Source organism: Cucurbita moschata, unplaced genomic scaffold, assembly GCF_002738365.1.
Source record: "Cucurbita moschata cultivar Rifu unplaced genomic scaffold, Cmos_1.0 Cmo_Scf00025, whole genome shotgun sequence".
In the NCBI taxonomy this organism is placed as follows: domain Eukaryota; kingdom Viridiplantae; phylum Streptophyta; class Magnoliopsida; order Cucurbitales; family Cucurbitaceae; genus Cucurbita; species Cucurbita moschata.
This window is the reverse complement of record NW_019268541.1, coordinates 2031427-2049917: the sequence shown is the minus strand read 5'-3', so window position 1 is coordinate 2049917 and position 18491 is coordinate 2031427. Positions and strand designations below refer to the sequence as shown.

Here is an 18491-nt window from a genome sequence, read left to right as displayed (position 1 = left end):
CGCGTTTTAAAACTATGAGACTGACGGTGATACTTAACGGGCCAAAACGAACAATATCTACTGGTGGTAGGCTTGGGGCTGTTACATTTTATGCTTCCACTTCTCGTGTTTCAAAATTATGACAAATGCATCATTATATTCTCAAAATTACTCTCATTCACACCTGATATTTCCGAATCTCTATTGTTTTATAAATAATATAATGTTATTTTGGATCACAATCATAAAACAACCCAAAATAAAATCTTTGAAGATCAACCAACACCATCAACTTCAGCTTATTACAATGGTAAAAAGTAAAAAAACCAAAGCTAATTGATGTTAGTTTCATTTCCATCTAATTAGACTCTCAATTTCACCCACTACCAATGGGTATTGTAACAAAAGAAACACCACTGTTGGGTTCCACTTTTTCCTTTTCACTTTGTATTGCTGCCTCTGCAGGCTTGGCAGCCTTAAAATGGGCCAAAGAGGCAAGTTCTTGAACAGCCTCTGCAATTTTTTCGGTGATATCGACGACGTCGACGAGCAGCGTACCGACGTTGGCTGCCGGGATGAGTGTCAAGAGATCACAACTCTCCCACAAACGTGATGATTTGAGTGAGGCTTTGAGCTTTTTGGCGGCTGCTTTTGAGTTGTTTGTGTGGATTTCAGCTAGAGTTGGTTGAGTCATTTCCCTTATGGATGAAACAAGCTGCCTTAGTGCTTTCCCTGTTTCCATGCTCATCTCCATGCATGGTTCTTGGATTTGTGTTTGAATCTCTTGTGAAACCTACACGAATCGCGATTCGTGGACAAACCCTTTTGGTTTAAATCCGTTTTATACAACAAAAATGATATTTGAACGAGAATGAACATCGAATATTACTTGGAAACTAGAAGAAGAGAGATTGCGATGAAGGGCATCAATTCTAAAGGCACATTGATAAGTTAGGGCTCCGATTTTCAAGTACTGCTTCCATGGATGACGGAATTGGAAACATCCGTGGCCAGGCTCCCACCTTGCGAAATTATACTGTACGAATATCAATTATCATTTTAAAGGTCGATTGTCTGATTGTTTGATCTTTACTCGCAAGAAAAAATAGAGAGGCACGTACCAATGTATCTTCGATGCCACTTGATTTGAGAATACTTTTATATGCTTGTATACTTTTGTCATCTTTAGCCTCTCTATCTTGTAAAGTTTTAAAGTATTCAACTGATCCATATCCTATGAAATATGGCAAAAATCTTCTTGAGTGGTTTCTACACAAAAAAATTTAAACCAAAAAGAAAAAAATTCTTGAACTTTATAATCTCACAATTCTATGTTAAACAACCCTGCAATTCAAATATAGACGTCGTAAACTCGTAGACAACTTAGCACCTTAGGCACATATTATTTACTGTGGTCGAGCTTGTTGCAAGAAAAGGTAGTTGAATGTGTTAGACGAAGAGAATATAGTATGTAGAAGCCACTAGAGTCGGTAGGAGTAAAAGTGAGGTGGAGCCCTCATAAATGTAATAGCCCAAATCAAACGCTCACAAATATTGTCCACTTTAGCCCGTTATGTATCACCATCAACCTCACGGTTTTAAAATGCATTTACTACGAAGAGGGTCTAGCCCTAATCCAACCAATGTCCCACACCATACGGTGACTGACTTTGATACCATTTGTAATAACTCAAATCCACCGTTAGCAGATATTGTCCACTCTAGGCTTTCCCTCTCGAGTTTTCCCTCAAGGTTTTTAAAACACGTCTATCAGGAAGAAATTTCCACATCTGATAAGAAATGTTTTATTCTTCTTTCCAACCGATGTGGGATCTCACAATCCACTCCCGTACAGGCCCAGCGATCTTCTGACGAGCACATTAAGAATAAAAGTGAGGGTGGAGTCTGTTGAGGACTGTTGGGAGAGGAGTCCCACATCGACTAATTAAGAGGTTGATCATGAGTTCATAAGAAGATATATCTTCATTGGTATGAGGTCATGAGAACATATACTCAAAGTAGACAATATTATAATATGGTAAAGATTCGTAATTCCTAACAGAACCCTCGTAAATATATGATCCCTAGCTTAAAGAATTTGTTACCTTGAAAGAAGAGGGCCAACTTTTCAATGTTGAGAGCAATGCGATTGTGGAGATCTTGGCCAGCCCAAAATGGGGAAATAGAAATGGATATGACAACACAAACACACACACCAAGGAAGATCGTTGAAACCCTCTTTTGGAGAAGCAAAAGTATTTCATCATCTCCAACCCCAGATATTGATACAAATGAGAATGTTAAAATGCCTATCATCATTCCATAATCATATTTCGCTTTGATGCTCGGAAAGAACCTCATAAACGTCAATATGCACGCTGTTTAAACACGTACGAGACTTTTATCAAATCATATGGATTGAATTCTAATTAAGGACCGAACATGAAATTTAATCGCTTTTTAAATAACATGTTCGGTCAACTTGTTCAAAGACATAAAAACTATAAATTGGAAAGAGAATGTTTTACCTAGTAAAAAGACAAAGATACTGGTAATGATTGGCTGACCAACATGACCAGACAAGGCAGCTAAGTGATGAGCTCCAGCTCCTAAAGCACCAGCAAACAGTGTTGCAAATGCCCTATTCAGCCCTTTTCCCAGCGTTGCTCCTGTGGATTTTGTACCATAATATGCAAAGGCCTCATTAGAAGAAAGCTCAAAAAGTTGAAAATTTTGGAACACATTCAACGTTGACTCTACTAATTCTATCGAATTTGTGTTTGGATAACGGATTTGAAAAGGCATGTTCGAGAATGATTTTAAAATAGATCATTCTTTTCAGGTTTTGTGTCGTTTAAAATTACTTTTCGAAAAGCCTAATCATCTGGCTAAATTTTATGTTATGACGGTTTTAACAACTCAAACATATCATTAGCAAATATTGTCTGCTTTAGCTCGTTATGTATCAACGTCGGTCTCACAGGTTTAAAACGCGTCTACTAGTGAGAGGTTTTCACACTCTTATAAGAAATGTTTCGTTTCCCTCTCCAACCAATATGGGATCTCACAATCCACCCCCCTAGAAACCCAGCGAGTCACATTACCCGATATCTAGCTCTGATACCATTTGTAATTGCTCAAGCTCATCGCTAACAAACATTGTCCACTTTGGCCCATTACATATCGCAATCAGTCTCACAATTTTAAAACACGTCTGCAAGGGAAAGGTTTCACACCCTTATAAAAATGTTTCGTTCCCCTCTCCAACCAACGTGGGATCTCACAATTCACCTCCTTTGAGAGCCCAGTGTCCTCACTGGCACACCGCCCAGTATCTGGCTTTGATACCATTTGTAACAGTTCAAGCCCACCGTCAGCTAATACTGTTCGTTTTGGCCCATTAGATATTACAATCAATCTAACGATTTTAAAACATATCTACTAAGGAGAGGTTACACACCCTTGTAAAAATGTTTCGTTCCTTTCTCTAACCAACACGGGATCTCACACCGGTGCATTAAAAAAAAAAAAAAAAGTGATGAACTCTTTGAAAATTCAAAGAAAACAACAAGAAGAGAGACAAAAAAGAGGCAAAAGGAAGCTAAAATAAAGCAATCATACCTACTGAGAATTCAAAAACAACAACGACAGTCATGACAGCCCACATTGCAGAAACTCCAAAGTTTGCAAAAAGTGGTTTGTAATAATAAAGCATTGAGACAATTGTGAGTGTAAGCCCTAATTTGAGTGAATGGATAACCCTTCTTGGATCATCCTTCCCCAAAGCTCTTGTCTTGCTTGCAACTTCCACCAATTTTGCAAATAAACCCTTCACCCATACAAACCCTCCACTCATTAGCCCTAGTTTTTCATGGGACACCATTTCCATTGCTTAGAGAGACAAAGAACAAGCTAGCTAGAGAGACAAGAACTAATGGTTTGTGGGAAATGTGTTGGAGCATATCTATTATTTATAATACCACTTAAAAAAAAATTATTGTAAAAGAAAAGATTTGAAAAGTTATTGAAAGTTCTTTGAAAATGTATTCCATCCATTAAAGGGTTTCTTTGAAGGGTTGAATTGGGTTAAAGTTTGTCCGAGCAATTCATGACGCTTGAGTGAATAAATTGAGATTATATCTGAATGAGAGTGGTCATAAAGATATGAAGTCATGGTTAAAAAAGTCTTAAAAAAATTGAAAGTTACTACCACGATGTGGGATCTTTAAAACACATATGCCCTCAAGATTTTTAAAACATGTATGCTAGGGAGAGGTTTCCATGCCCTTATAAATAATGTTTCGTTCCTCTCTTCAACCGATGTGAGATCTCATAATCCATCCCCCTTCGGGGCCCAACGTCCTCCGCGCGGTGTCTAGCTCTGATACCATTTGTACCAGCCCAAGCTCACCGCTAACAGATGTTGTCCTCTTTGGACTTTCCCTTTCGGGCTTCCCCTCAAGTATTTTAAAACGCGTTTACTAGGGAGAAGTTTCCACACTCTTATAAAGAATGTTTCGTTCCCCTCTCGAACCGATGTGGAATCTTACAATCCACCCCCTTTAGGGGTCAGCATCCTCGCTAGAACTCGTTCCTTTCTCCAATCGATGTGGGATCTCACATGTTCTTTTAGAAAATTTTCTACAAAATGACGTGACGATTTGCAGGAATAGTCTTCATCTTTAGAAATCGTTCAAGTCAAGTAAGCAATATGGTCATGTCACAGTGGATACAAGGGAATACAGGGACTATCAAATTCTGAATCGAAATATTAAAACCTAGTCCAAACCCTAAACACGGAGTGTTCGAACTTTAGATTTTATTCTTAATTTTTCCAAAAACGAAATTAGTTTGTATTAGTATTCACAATTGGAGCTCATAGTAAGTATGGAGAGGGCACATGTTAAGAGTTGTTCACTACTCCATTAAAGGTAAAGTTAAAGTTAAGATTTTTGCATCCAATAGTGTAAGAGGGCCTTCAACTTGGATATCAGGTTATGTGCTATTGCATATATTCCTAAACCATATGGTATCAATTTCAGCCATTGAAACCCAACTTTTATAAAGCTCATCATATCTATTTTAGTCACACAATGGACCAATCAAACTCATAAATCAAGTGACACTAATCGAGTCATTCCCAAACAACATTGAGCATTTACAAAATGCTTCAAGAATTAGAACCTTTCATCAACTATTATAGCGGTCGATATTTGATATTGCTCACTTTAGCCTGTTATGTTTCGACATCAATCTCACAATTTTAAAACGCGTTTACTATAAGGAATACTTTGTTCTCCTCTTCAAACAATGTGAGATCTCACAATCCACCCCTCTTGGTAACCCAACGTCCTCGCTGGCATACTGCCATGTGTCTAGCTCTGATATCATTTGTAACAGTCCAAGGTCATTGCTAGTTGGTATTGTCAAGCTTCTACTAGGGAGAGGTTTCCACACCCTTATAAGAAATGTTTCGTTCCCCTCTCTAAACAATATGAAATTTCAGTCTCAATGCTACGATATTAGTCATCAAGTTTTAAGTATCTATCTAATAGTATTTTCTCGACGTTTTTACATAACCCATTAGCTTATACTTTGATATCATAGCTGAACGTCGCCCGATAACGTCGAAAATTATGTGAAATTGTCGTTTACCACTTGTTCGATTAACCCTTTTCTTTATTTACTTTTTGAAATCAAATGAATCCCTAACATGAAAAAGGAAAAAAAAGGAACAAAAATCATTACAAGTAAGCAAGCAAGAATCAAACATGAGGCATATTCTGATTCCAATAAACTTGGTGATCGTAGACTTCTCTGCAAAATCTAGTGAGGCATCAAAACTTAGCTGCTTTGCCAACGAGGCTTGCCTACATAGCCATTAATGACATCTTTTTGCTAACACAATTTCTAGATGCCTTTTCTTTTTTCCTTCTTAGATTTATTTTTGGCCATCCATCTTCTATAACAATGTTCTTCATGTTCTATTTCATTCATTTAACTTGTTTTCTAAAACGAATTACAAAAGAATTTTCACATATATTCATTTAACTTGTTTTTTAAAGGTAGATATATGTACTAGCTCAAGCTCATCGTCTACTAGAGAGAGGTTTCCACATAAGGAATGTTTTGTTCCCTTTTTCAACCGACGTGGAATCTCACAATCCATCCCCTTTGGAGATTTAGCATCCTCGTTGGCACACTGTCCAATGTCTGGCTATGATATTATTTGAAACAATTTAAGTCAACTGCTAGCAGATATTATTTGAAACAATTTAAGTCAACTGCTAGCAGATATTGTCTGCTTTGGCTAGGAGCGATCCGTTAGGATGAGCTTAGAAACACCAAGTTGAGCCTGAAACGATAAGTGAACTTACTACTGGAATACGCTTAGATGGGATGCAATTGTTTGATGCATGAATAACACGTACTCTATGATCTCATTAGTGTGTTATTATTTATGTTATGATATCTGAAATAACGAAAGGGGTGGGGAGCGTGTACTTCCTTTTTCTGTTTGATTATGATTGCTATGTTGGTATGGCATGTTTATGTGCTCCAAGACATCAGGATGTACTATGTATGATATATGTAAATGAAATATCATAAATATGTATGTATATCTCATAAGCGTCATGATAAGTTTTATATGCATCTTCTTGTTGAACCATGATTTTAGTGCAGGATCTCTACATCTTGTATGTCATATGATCATGGATTTTTTTCTAGTGTTATGTACAAGTGCACACATGATAATATCATTTGCATTCATTTCTTTTCCATTGGGTTTCAATAGTGTGAGTGTGTGTTAGTCCATAGTTAGGTTTCGGGGGTACGTTAACGAGTCCACCTAGTGGGCTCATGTAGGCATATATGGTTTGTGTGTAGAGAAGTACTATACATCCATCGTCCCTACCCAGAAAAAAAAAAAAAATTAAAGCCCAAGGAATAGTCATGAAAATTAGGTTTCACCAATCATGAAACAATATGTGAATGCATTTTTCGACCCCAACAATGAGGTTACTTACTGAATGCTTTTAAATACTCACAATATATTTAACATTTGCAAGTGAAAGCAAATGACTCACCAACAATATCACGAAAGATAACAATAAAGTACTATCTTGCTAAGGCGTTAGATAGATACTCTGACCTTACTGATAATATCACTAACCCATTGTAGTCTAGTAGTCTACTAGTGTCTAGGTAGGACTACAAGTCTAGAGCTCTTTATAGAATGTAAAAAAGTAGTCTCTAACCTATCACACTAAGATTTGGCTTTAATTACTCTACAAAAGGGAATTTCCTAGCCAATATATTCCTTTAGGCATCACTAATAACCTCTAAGTATTATCAAAATGATCTTGAGATGTCACGTAGGTTGGAGAGGAGAACGAAACATTCCTTATAAAGGTGTGTAAACATCCCTTTAGCAGACGCGTTTTAAAACCCTAAGGAAAAGCCTAGAAGGGAAAGCCCAAAGAAGACAATATATATTAACGGTGGGTTTGGACGGTTACAAATAGTATCAGAGCCAGACACCGAGTGGTGTGCCAACAAGAACGCTAGCCCCCAAGAGAGTTAATTGTTTAATATTATATATATAATATAGTTTGAATATGTTCGTCTCCACTGACAGATGATTTGTGCTACTTTCCTTGTAACTTTTTGAGATCATAGTCTCATTTTGTTTACTTGTAGGGTTGTCATGCTTATCAAAGGTTGATATGTTTATTCTTTACAATATCAAAATATCTCTATTTTGATTTTTTTTTTTTTTTTTTCATTGCATTATGCAATGTCTACCCTTAATTTATTGGCAGACATTCCTAATTTCTACCACACATAAAATATTGACAGAGATCCCTTTATTCTCATTTGACTGCCACAAAACATGTCTTGCTACTTGTTTGTTACAAGACATGTCGATTTAAGGGCAGAGCCAAAGACGGAAAAGATGGAGAAATGCTCGATTCTTAGTTTCTAAGGCTTGTTTTCATGCTAACGTTTTTATATCTATTGTGTAACAAGAGCATTTGATGGTTCCTGTACTACTTGATGTAAGTTAATAAACTTGACTTGTTCAAAGTTGAATATTGAGCATCACGTTGGAATCATGGGATGTTGTGGTTGTACATTGTTGATACACACGAGTTATTAATCGCAGAACATTTTTAAGAGAAGTTATAAATCGTGGAGACATTTCTAGGTGAAGTTATTAATCGTGTAGTGTTTTTTTTTCTTCTTCTTCTTCTTCTTTAAATCGTCATCCGTTGTACGTTTATTTTGAAGTTAGGAAGCATTGTGATTAAAAGTATTTTAGTATAAAGTGCGTATTGTGAATGTTTAATTCTGCTTTGATTATTTACTTTGATGTGCTTCAATCGAGCATCAAAACACTCAAAGGGTCAGCCCTAAGATCGAGTTCTCCCTAAAGAGAGGGGCTGATCTATAACATCAACTACAAAAAAATGAGGTTCGAGTTGATGAACAGAGTGACAAAAGATCGTCGATACAAATACAAATATAATTTCAATATAGATTAAAGTGGAGAAAATTTCAGGTATCTTGTATACACCTAAAGTAGATAAATTGTGAGATCTCTTATCAATTATAGAGGGGAACGAACATTCCTTATAAGGGTATGGAAATCTCTCCCTAGTGGACGCGTGTTAAGACTTTGAGTGGAAGCTCGAAAGGAAAAGTCCAAAAACGACAATATCTATTAGCGATAGACTTAAGAAGGAAAAGTCCAAAGACGACAATATCTGTTAGCGATAGACTTACGCTGTTACACCGGTCAAGACAATATCAAAACTTAGATACATTTAACTTGATAGGAGGGGAATGTTAGCGATGGATAGGGCATTGGAGGTAGAATATGTCTTAATATGTACCTCTAGTTTGAGCTGATGGTTAGCTCATTACTTTATGTCATATCTTGCTTTTGGAGTGCATGCCCTTAAAAAGAAGACGTGCATAATCCAAGACTAAGTACAATATTGAATGATGTTGGTGCCTATGCAAACTTTGCATGTTCGTATGTCTTATGGTGAGAATCTCTTTTCACATTGGATTGTAGAGTCTAATCATCATCGAATCAAGTTCGAGTTGAAGCTCAAAAGAGAACTCAAGCTTGGGTTTACGTTCAATCGTTTGCAACTCCAAGTTCTACTATAGGTGAAGATTACAATGACTCCCTTTTTCATGCTACAAATCTCTCTCTCGAGTTAGCTTCTATAGCTGGTACTTGTTTCCTTCTCCAATCGATGTGGGACCCTCCAATCCACCCTCTTCAGGGTCCACCCTCCAATCCTCGCTAGCACATTGTCCGATGTTTGGCTTTAATACCATTTGTAACGGCCCAAGCCCACCACTAGCAAATATCGTCCTCTTAAGGCTTTCCCTTTCAAGCTTACCCTCGAGGTTTTTAAAACGCGTATGCTAGGGAGAGGTTTCCGCACCCTTATAAAAAATGTTTCGTTCTCCTCCCCAACCGATGTGGGATCTCACAATCCACCCTCCTTTGGGGCCCAGCGTCCTCACTGGCACTCATCCCCTTCTTCAATCAACGTGGGACACCCCCAATCCATCCCCTTATCGACGTGGGACACCCCCAATCCATCCCCTTCGTGACCCTGCGTCCTTGCTAGCATACCGCCTCGTCTCCACTCCCTTCAAGGCTTAGTCTCCTCGCTAGCACATCCTCCGACGTTTGGCTATAATACCATTTGTAACAGCTCAAGTCCACCGTTAGCACATATTGTCCTTTTTGAACTTTTTCTTTCGAGTTTCCCCTCAAGATTGTTTAAACGTGTCTGCTAAAAAGAGGTTTCTATATCCTTATTTCGTTCTCCACCCCAACCGATGTGGAATCTCACAATCCACCCACCCTTCGAGGCCCAACATCCTCACTCACACTCATTCCCTTCTCCAATCGACGTGAGACACCCCCAATTCATCCCCTTCGTAGCCCCACGTCCTTATTGGCACACCGCCTCGTGTCCACACCTCTTCAGGGCTTAGTCTCCTCGCTGACACATCGCCCAGCATTTGGCTCTGATACCATTTGTAACAGCTCAAACCCACCGCTAACAAATATTGTCCTTTTTTAACTTCCCCTCAAAATTTTAAAACGCATCTACTAGCGAGAAGTTTCCACACCTTTATAAACAATACTTCGTTCTCCTCCCTAACCGATGTGAGATCTCATAATTCAATTCAAAGACAACAACTAATACGAATACACAACAATAGAGAACAATACATGTTCTAGCTCTCATTACACAGTTGGTGGAAAGATCTCACAAAAGGTTGGGCAAGCATGTTAGAATAAACATGGAACTAAGCAATTGTTCTTTGAAACTCGTGTAGATTTCAACTAATGGATGACTTCTAAGCATCACTCATATTACAATCACACCATAATTTATGACCTTTTACAGTTAACATTTCAATGGATAAAGGTATAAAATCCTAGTACCCCTAAATGGTTTGGAATGAAGAACAGCACGAAAACAACACTCCTAAGATGAACTAAGTACTGAGTTCAGATGCAAATTACACCTCTCAATATAACAACACTTTAGAAAGAAATCAGCCAAAAGGTTAGAGCAACCACAGACCTTAGGACTGGAAACATGTTAGTCATAGCGAGCGTACCCGGGCTCGCTCTCAACATCCCCATGAGCGTTTGTAGAGTAAGCAGCTTTTCACTGCAAGCTACCAGGCCTGCCAGTTGCAGAGATCGGTGTCGACTGAGGGAACGAGTTGTGAACAATCATATGGCTGTTATCTATAGCGTTCACCGTTGATACGTTGTTGCCTTTCAGTGTCTGCTCCAACAGGTGAACGAGCGACATGAATATTTCCATTCGAGTTACGTCCCTGTTGGCCTGTAAATGTAAAGCAAAATCGATTCAGTAACATATATAAAGCTCTCATCTAACTACTACACCGAGACCATGTTCGTTAGTTACCTCAACGGCAAATCGTGCCCATATCTTGTCGTCTCGTGCCTCCATCACTCCTTTCAGTATGGTCAAGCCCATACCACGGATCAAATCGGCTATTTCCAAAAAGAACCCCCTCTCTTCACAAAGCATCTGCCACAAAATCAGCATGAAAATGTCAATATAAAGATTATACAAAACCGAAGAGGAGTTTAAACGGAAGACCTACCTCCACGAGCATTTGACGTGGCGGATTCAAATCTTCTACTATGATTGGGCAGACCATAGTTTGTGAACCAACCTCGAACGCCCACGTTGCCCCACCTTCGAAGTTATCTTTTAAAAAGTGTCCGCCTTCTTTACGGATGATCTGCAATAAGCCAAGGAAACAGAGCTCTCATATCTCCATATTCTATAAAATACGAACGATATATATAACGAACCATGATTACGAGCTCTCAACAGCGTGGAGAAAACCGAACAATAGTTAATGAAGAAAAACAGGACAGTTAGTAATTCTGATACCTTAGACTCTCCTGACTGTTTTAACTTGTCAGCATGCTTTGTGACACTTTGCAGGAAAAGCATATGCTTGATGGTTTTTTCGAGTAATGCATCTATGCTACACTGTTAAGAAATCGACACAAAATAGTTCATGAGAATCATAGATATGAAAGTGTTCAAAAGTTCGATGTATATTTGTCAAACGAATTACTTTTGCTCCATTCGGCACGATCTCTCGCAGTTCCTTTACACGATCCTGTATCATTTGGCGATCTTTGGGCCTTGGTCTTGGGTTCTCTCCCGGTTTAAGCCTTTTACGACTCGATTTGTTCACTTCATCAGGCCTCTTAGAATAGGCTGTCGACACGCTACTGTCTCGCTTCAAATTATCTCCCTGTTCAACCCATGAACTGATTTGAGATCCATATACTGAAGAACTTTGAGAACAATTTGCCAAATCATTTTGTCTACAACCAGATCTGAATGAACTATTATCTAACGTCCCTACTTCACTCCGAGATTTAGGGACGCCGAAAACTCCCCTCGGCACACTTGGCTGTCCATAAATCAAGCTACTCGGACCAGAGGAGCTACAGATTTTAGTCAATGTCGTCCTACAAGAAGTGCTATCATCTGAACTCTGCTTGATGGCAGAGTGACCTCTGGAGACTATAGCATCTAAAAGTTGGTCAGAGGCTGTCATGGAATTCGTTCCCGATTCAGGTATCGTTCTACATGTAGAAGAGACGTTTGAGCTCAAGCCAGCCTCGAGCGCGTTCATTATCTGAGATGCATCGGAATTCTGCCTGTCCTCATTGTGCACACTCTCAGATAAACAATTCCAGTTGTCGCTGAGAAGTTTATTCTTATACTCCAGACCGAGAATATCGAACAAGTCATCACCTGAAGAGGGTAGAGCACAAATTTGTTCATTTTTAATATGCGGGAGTCTCGAGCTCTCAAATCCGTTAAAATGGTTCGAGTAATCATTAGCAAGACCAGACATGTAGTCATCCAAGGACACGACATTCTCCAGTTGAGTCCATGTAGTATTAAGAGCTTCAAATAAATCATTATCTGCTGATGGGGCTGCTTCCAAAATTGCTTTTCCACAGTTCTCTAGTGACCGTTGACTAGGTGTAACCGAACAACCTAGCCCACCAGATAAAGAAACCTCATCGGCCTTCGAATCGAGAGCATTTTGCACCTCGATTCCACCCTGCTCGCCCCCATAAACACCTTTTTCAGTTGCTCGACGGTCATCAGAAACAGAGACTGGAACTGAAAATGGCTTTGAACCAATAGTTTTCGTTTCCTTCGACTGCTTGCTTTCAACTAATGGATGATTCGTTGTCACGGAACTATTTTCATTATCGATCGTTTTGCCACCAGGTGTCACCAGTTGAGACGGGTTACAAGTATTTGATGAATTCAAGCCAGCTGAAAGATTCTGATTTCCCACTAATTTCAGGCTGCTATGCGCAACGGTCGATAGAAAGACACCAGATTGGGAGTTGTACAACGAACTCGAAGAAGCCTGCTGGTGAAACCGTGCCTCAGTATTTGGAAGAATGACTTCAGCTCTGACACGTCCATACTCCAAATCGTCTCTTGAAGAGAGATTCGGCTTCATCGCTAGAATATCATTTGATAGACCAAGATTTTGATGAGGAATTGCCTGAGCTCGAGACATGTAAGGATTTTGCGACGTTGAAGAAGCAGCAAGATGATTATTAGACCAGATCTCTTGAAACAGCAAATTAGAAGGCTGATTGGACCTAGAAGCTAGCAATGAGTTGTCTTGTGGGTTGCAATTGCCATCCATCAATAAGGGATCCATCACGTCGCAACTTCGAGAAGGGTCCGTAAGTCCAGCCATTCGAGAAGGGTCTTTTCCATCATACGTCTCAGAAAGAAGAGCACCAGGCACAGACCCTAAATGTAGTATCAAACTCTTTACGTCGTTTACAAACATCAAGTTCTCCATGATCTGAAGAAGCAATTCGAGAACATCATTAAGGGAACTCGGAAGTTTGATGAGGTAAAGCTAATACTCGATGTAGTCGAACGATTTCTATAGTTCTCGGACTATTGAAAATAGCTGATATGATAGTCAACCACTAGCATATTTACAGGGTAACTAATGGTATCATCCTCCAGATGTATGTTAGAAGATAATTAGTCAAAAGCCATAGGTACAAACAGAACTAACGCTTTAATCGGTACTCACCGAGAAGGACGAGCCCAGCTGTACGACTCCATGAGGAAGTACCGGAATAACTGCGACGGTCTGCAAATGAGATACAAAAGCTTTTCACGAAACTGTTCGAGGAAACAATTTTGTTACAGGGGATAGAAGATGTAGGAAAATCTATCAAACCTGCATTCCAGCTAAAAATTGTTGATGCAACTCATTGAGAACCTGAAAGCACATCCCAAAAGAATTAATGGTCAATGCAAAAATTTTGATCTATTTTCATCATGAACCTTTCACATCAACCATGTAAATTTAAGAGGTTAGAAACATGATCAAAGAATGTTGTGAGATCCCACGTTGGTTGGAAAGGGGAACGAAGCATTCTTTATAAGGGTATGGAAACCTATCCCTAGCAGACGCATTTTAAAAACCTTAAGGGGAAGCTCGGAAAGGGAAGCCCAAAGAGGCCAACATCTGCTTAACGGTGGGCTTGGGCTGTACAAATGGTATCAGAATTAGACACCGGGCGATGTGCCAGTGAGAAGGCTGAGCCTCTAAGGGGGTGGACGTGAGGCAGTGTGCCAACAGGACGTTGGGTCTCGAAAGGGAGTAGACTGGGAGGTCCCACATCGATTGGAGAAGGGAACGAGTGCCAACGAGGACGCTGGGCCCGAAGGGGGGTGGATTGCGTGATCTTACATCGGTTGGAGAGGGGTACGAGGCATTTTTTATAAGGGTGTGGAAAACTCTCCCTAACAGACACGTTTTAAAAACTTTGAGGGAAAGCCCAAAGAGGGCAATATCTGCTAGAGGTGGACTTGAGCTGTTATAAATGGTATTAGAGTCAGACACCGGGCGATGTGTCAGCAAGGAGGCTGAGTCCCTAAGGGGGGTGGACACAAGGCGATATGCCAGTAAGGACGTTGGACCCCAAAGGGAGTGAATTGGGGGGTCCCACATCGATTGGAGAAGGAAACGAGTGTCAACGAGGACGCTGGCCCTGAAGGGGGGTGTGGATTTTGAGATCCCACATCGGTTGGAGAGGGGAATGAAGCATTCTTTATAAGAGTGTAAAACCTCTCCCTAGCAGACGTGTTTTAAAAACCTTGAGGGGAAGTTCGAAAGGGAAAACCCAAAGAGGACAATATTTGCTAACAGTGGGCTTAGGCTGTTACAGAATGAGATCTTTGAATGAGTCCTTTCCAAAGGATGGAACAATTAAAACGTGAATTACTCAGAATCCCATTTCAATTGTACCATACACTCATTGAGAATACTCGTGATTCCAACGACCTTATGAACAGTAAAACATTTGATGCATACCTCTGGTGGATAAGCATCTCTGGTGTAATTGCTTGACAGAATCCACTGATGGTTTCCTGTAAACGCAGCTCGCCCAACAATCCTGAAAACGACAAACGTGCATAGCATGTTCGGTTAAAATGAGTACCGAAAAGAAGAACAAAAGAGGATAATCGAGCTCGGGAAGCTGCTTACCCTTCACCTACTAAACTAATCTGTTTATTCAACATCATCTTGTTAATTAAGGAATAAAGTTTATCGTCCACACGATTCGCCTGTTGTGAGGAGAAACTTTGGGAATACCCCCAACATCCTTCCCATTCCCCAAGGGGTAATTTGGAGCTCCCACTTCCAGATGACTCAAAGCTGGGTAAGAGCTGGTAATGGCATTCTTCCCATATCAGGAGCCTGCAAGTCCAAAATGCCTCACATTCATGCTCAAAGATAACTAAAGATTTCAATTGAAACAAAGCAGTACGATATCATCCTTGCCTCGGTGTACCATTGAGAAAAGAAAACTTTAACACCCAAGCCCACCGCTAACAGATATTGTCTTTTTTGGATTTTCCCTCTCGGGCTTTCCCTCAAAGTTTCCACACCCTTATAACGAATACTTCGTTCCCTTCTCCAACCGATGTGGGATCTCATAATTCACCCCCCTTGGAAGCCCACCATCCTCACTGGCACGCCACTCGATGTCTAGCTCTGATACCATTTGTAACAACCCAAGCTCACTGCTAGCATATATTGTCCTCTTTCAGGCTTCCCCTCATAAACGCGTCTCCTATGGAGAGGTTTTCACACCCTTATAAGGACTGGTTCATTCCCCTCTCCAACTGATGTGGGATCTCATAATCCACCCCCCTTAGGAGCCCCGCGTTCTCGCTGGCACACCGTCCAATGTCTAGCTCTGATACCAATTGTAACAGACTCAGCCCACCGCTAGTAGATATTATCCTATTTGGGCTTTCCCTTTCGGGCTTCCCCTGATAAACGCGTCTATTGGGGAGAGATTTCCACACCCTTGTAAGAAATGCTTCGTTCCCCTCTCCAACCAATATTGGATCTCATAATCTACCCCCCTTAGAAGTCCAACGTCCTTACTGGCACACCACCCGATGTCTAGCTCTTATACCATTTGTAACAGCCCAAGCCCACTGCTAGCATATATTGTCCTCTTTGGGCTTTCCCTTTCAAGCTTCCCCTCGTAAACGCATCTACTAGGGAGAGATTTCCACACCCTTATAAGGAATGCTTCGTTCTCCTCTCCAACCGATGTAGGATCTCACAAAAACAAATCGGTCAAAGGATCTAAAAGTATGAACATCTAACTCTATTCCCTCAGCCAAGCAAAGACAAACATATTACTCAAAGACCAGCTGGTCTTTGAGTAATATGTTTGTCTTTGCTTGGCTGAGGGAATAGAGTTAGATGTTCATACTGGTCTTGAAAAGCAAACGCCACTCCACAAAACATGATATCAGAAAAGCCAAAGCCAAAGCCAAAGGCCATTAATCTTCAGAACAAAGCAGAATCCATCCAAAAAATCAGCTAAAAAGGGATAAAGAAGCAAGTAAAAGGCCACATATCAAACAATCTGCTTTAACCAATCATGTGAACTACTTCAACACAACACAAGCTACCAAAACAACATGAATCCAAAGCTAATTAATGAACTTCCCACTTTAAAGGATTCAAAGACAGTAATCTCTAGGCCACTTTTTTAACTTTTCTTCCCCTTTTCCTTTCTAGATTGAACTAAACTCCAACAAAGCAATCAAACCCAGATCCCATTAAGGATATTCCTATGCTCCAAACAAAAATAAAAAACATGGGATTTCATGGGGTTTTGGAGAACAAATCTTACTTGGAATTTTGGCAACCGATCTTCCAGAACACAGCATAACACCACTGATTCGAACCACAAAGAGCCTTGAGCGTTTCTTTAAGCGAAAACCTCATAGCTACCGAAGCAATTTTATACAATACCCAATACAAAACATGCACGAAACAGTAGAGAACAAGAACATAAAATGCTCAAGCGCCGATGAGACCGTATATTTCTCAAGCTATTTCAAATTTCCCATTCTAATTTCTAACTTCCACGACACGATCCTCTCCCTGCCTGCTTCGTTCTCAAACCACCGCTTCTCTTCCTAACTGGGTCAATATTTCCCACAATTCTTCTCCGGCAAGCCATGCTCCGGCGAGCCGAAAGCTTGAAAAAACAGAGAGGAAAAGGTGGAGTGGGAGAGAAACAGAGCAGGAACAGCGACAAGCGCTTTCTCCCAAAGCGCCTACACTATTCCACAGGTCTGAATCTTGTAGACTGCCATGATCTGCTCCATTTCTGAGCTCAGGGAAGAATTAAAAAGGGTGGGAATCAAAATCCGTGAAGAGCAGGGAATTTGAGCTCAAGAAGAAGAACTGGGTCGATTCAGAGTGGAAATGGGTGTTGATTCTTCCAGTTAATTGCGATGAAAATGGGTTTCTTTGAGATTCGAACCTGGGTCTGTTCAGTTCTTCCTTCTTCTTCCTCCTTCCTCCTTCTCTTTCACTTTGGCTCTGCAAATTTATCTCGTAATCACTCTGTGATAAAAGCTCTGCAACTGCGGTGAAGTCCACCATAAAAAGAACACAAGGAGAAAAGGTAAGCTTCCCAAAAAAGGCTCGGATTTCCAATTATTTACAAAAGTGCCACTCTACCTTTTATTATATTTTATTGATACAAAATTACCATTTTAACCTTCCAATAAAAACATTTCTATATAACCGGAATTCTTAGACCTAAATTAATAAAAAATAAATAAATAAATAAATAAAAACTTTGAAATAAAAACATTTCTTACATCGCTCGAAGTACTTCACAAAGACAAAATTTTAGTACTTCGTGTTTCTGTTCACTTCTTGAAATTACATTTTTGTCCTTTTTCGTGTACTAAATACTATTCTTTGTCATTCTCGGTTTATTAATCTATTTTTCTCAGTCTAGCCATCAAAAGAGTCGAGAGATCTAATCTCCATTAAATAGAGCTAACAATTTTTATAAGAACGAAATTTCAATAAAAGAGTGATTATATAGTTAAAAACGTATTTCGTCCATCTATCTATTTCTTAAAATTACATTTTTGTCCTTTTTCGTGTATTTCGTCCTCCATATATTTATCTAATATATTTATCACATAATATTTTAAGTCAATAATAATAATATTATTATTATTATTATAATCAAAATTTAAATATCAAATTTGTAATTTAGGTAAATTTGAATTTATATTTGTGAGTGGAGGGGTAATTATATTTGGGGAGGCTGGAGGAGGTTCAGAGTGTGGACACGTGTTGGGATGTGGTTGGGCAGTGATGCAGTGCGGATCGCTGTTGCGGTGACGTCAGATACTAGATTGCCCTTACCTTTTTGTTTAATTACCCTTATGTCCCCTCCATAAAAAAAAAACTATTTTCTTTTTTCTTTTATTTTATTTTATTTTATTTTATAATGCAACCTCACTTTGTTTACTTTTTAATGCTTTCGAGAAAAAAAAAAAAAAAAAAAAAAA

The 18491-nt window shown here is 39.5% G+C and overlaps 2 protein-coding genes across 2 annotated transcripts; both read right to left on the bottom strand.

Annotated features, from left to right (window-relative positions):
- Window positions 1–332: 332 nt before the first annotated feature.
- Window positions 333–3868, bottom strand: LOC111461354 (aluminum-activated malate transporter 2-like). The gene is made up of 6 exons (XM_023104855.1): window positions 3601–3868; window positions 2508–2648; window positions 2085–2357; window positions 1101–1213; window positions 869–1015; window positions 333–772 (listed from the first exon to the last, which is right to left on the bottom strand). The coding sequence occupies exons 1-6, from the start codon at window positions 3866–3868 to the stop codon at window positions 356–358; spliced, it is 1359 nt and encodes a 452-aa protein (XP_022960623.1). The 3' UTR covers window positions 333–355.
- A 6415-nt stretch (window positions 3869–10283) lies between these two features.
- LOC111461351 (transcription factor LHW-like) lies at window positions 10284–17540 on the bottom strand. The gene is made up of 10 exons (XM_023104847.1): window positions 16802–17540; window positions 15130–15342; window positions 14956–15037; window positions 13816–13857; window positions 13666–13725; window positions 11647–13425; window positions 11457–11558; window positions 11161–11301; window positions 10959–11084; window positions 10284–10874 (listed from the first exon to the last, which is right to left on the bottom strand). The coding sequence occupies exons 1-10, from the start codon at window positions 16894–16896 to the stop codon at window positions 10692–10694; spliced, it is 2823 nt and encodes a 940-aa protein (XP_022960615.1). The 5' UTR covers window positions 16897–17540; the 3' UTR covers window positions 10284–10691.
- Between the last annotated feature and the right edge of the window lie 951 nt (window positions 17541–18491).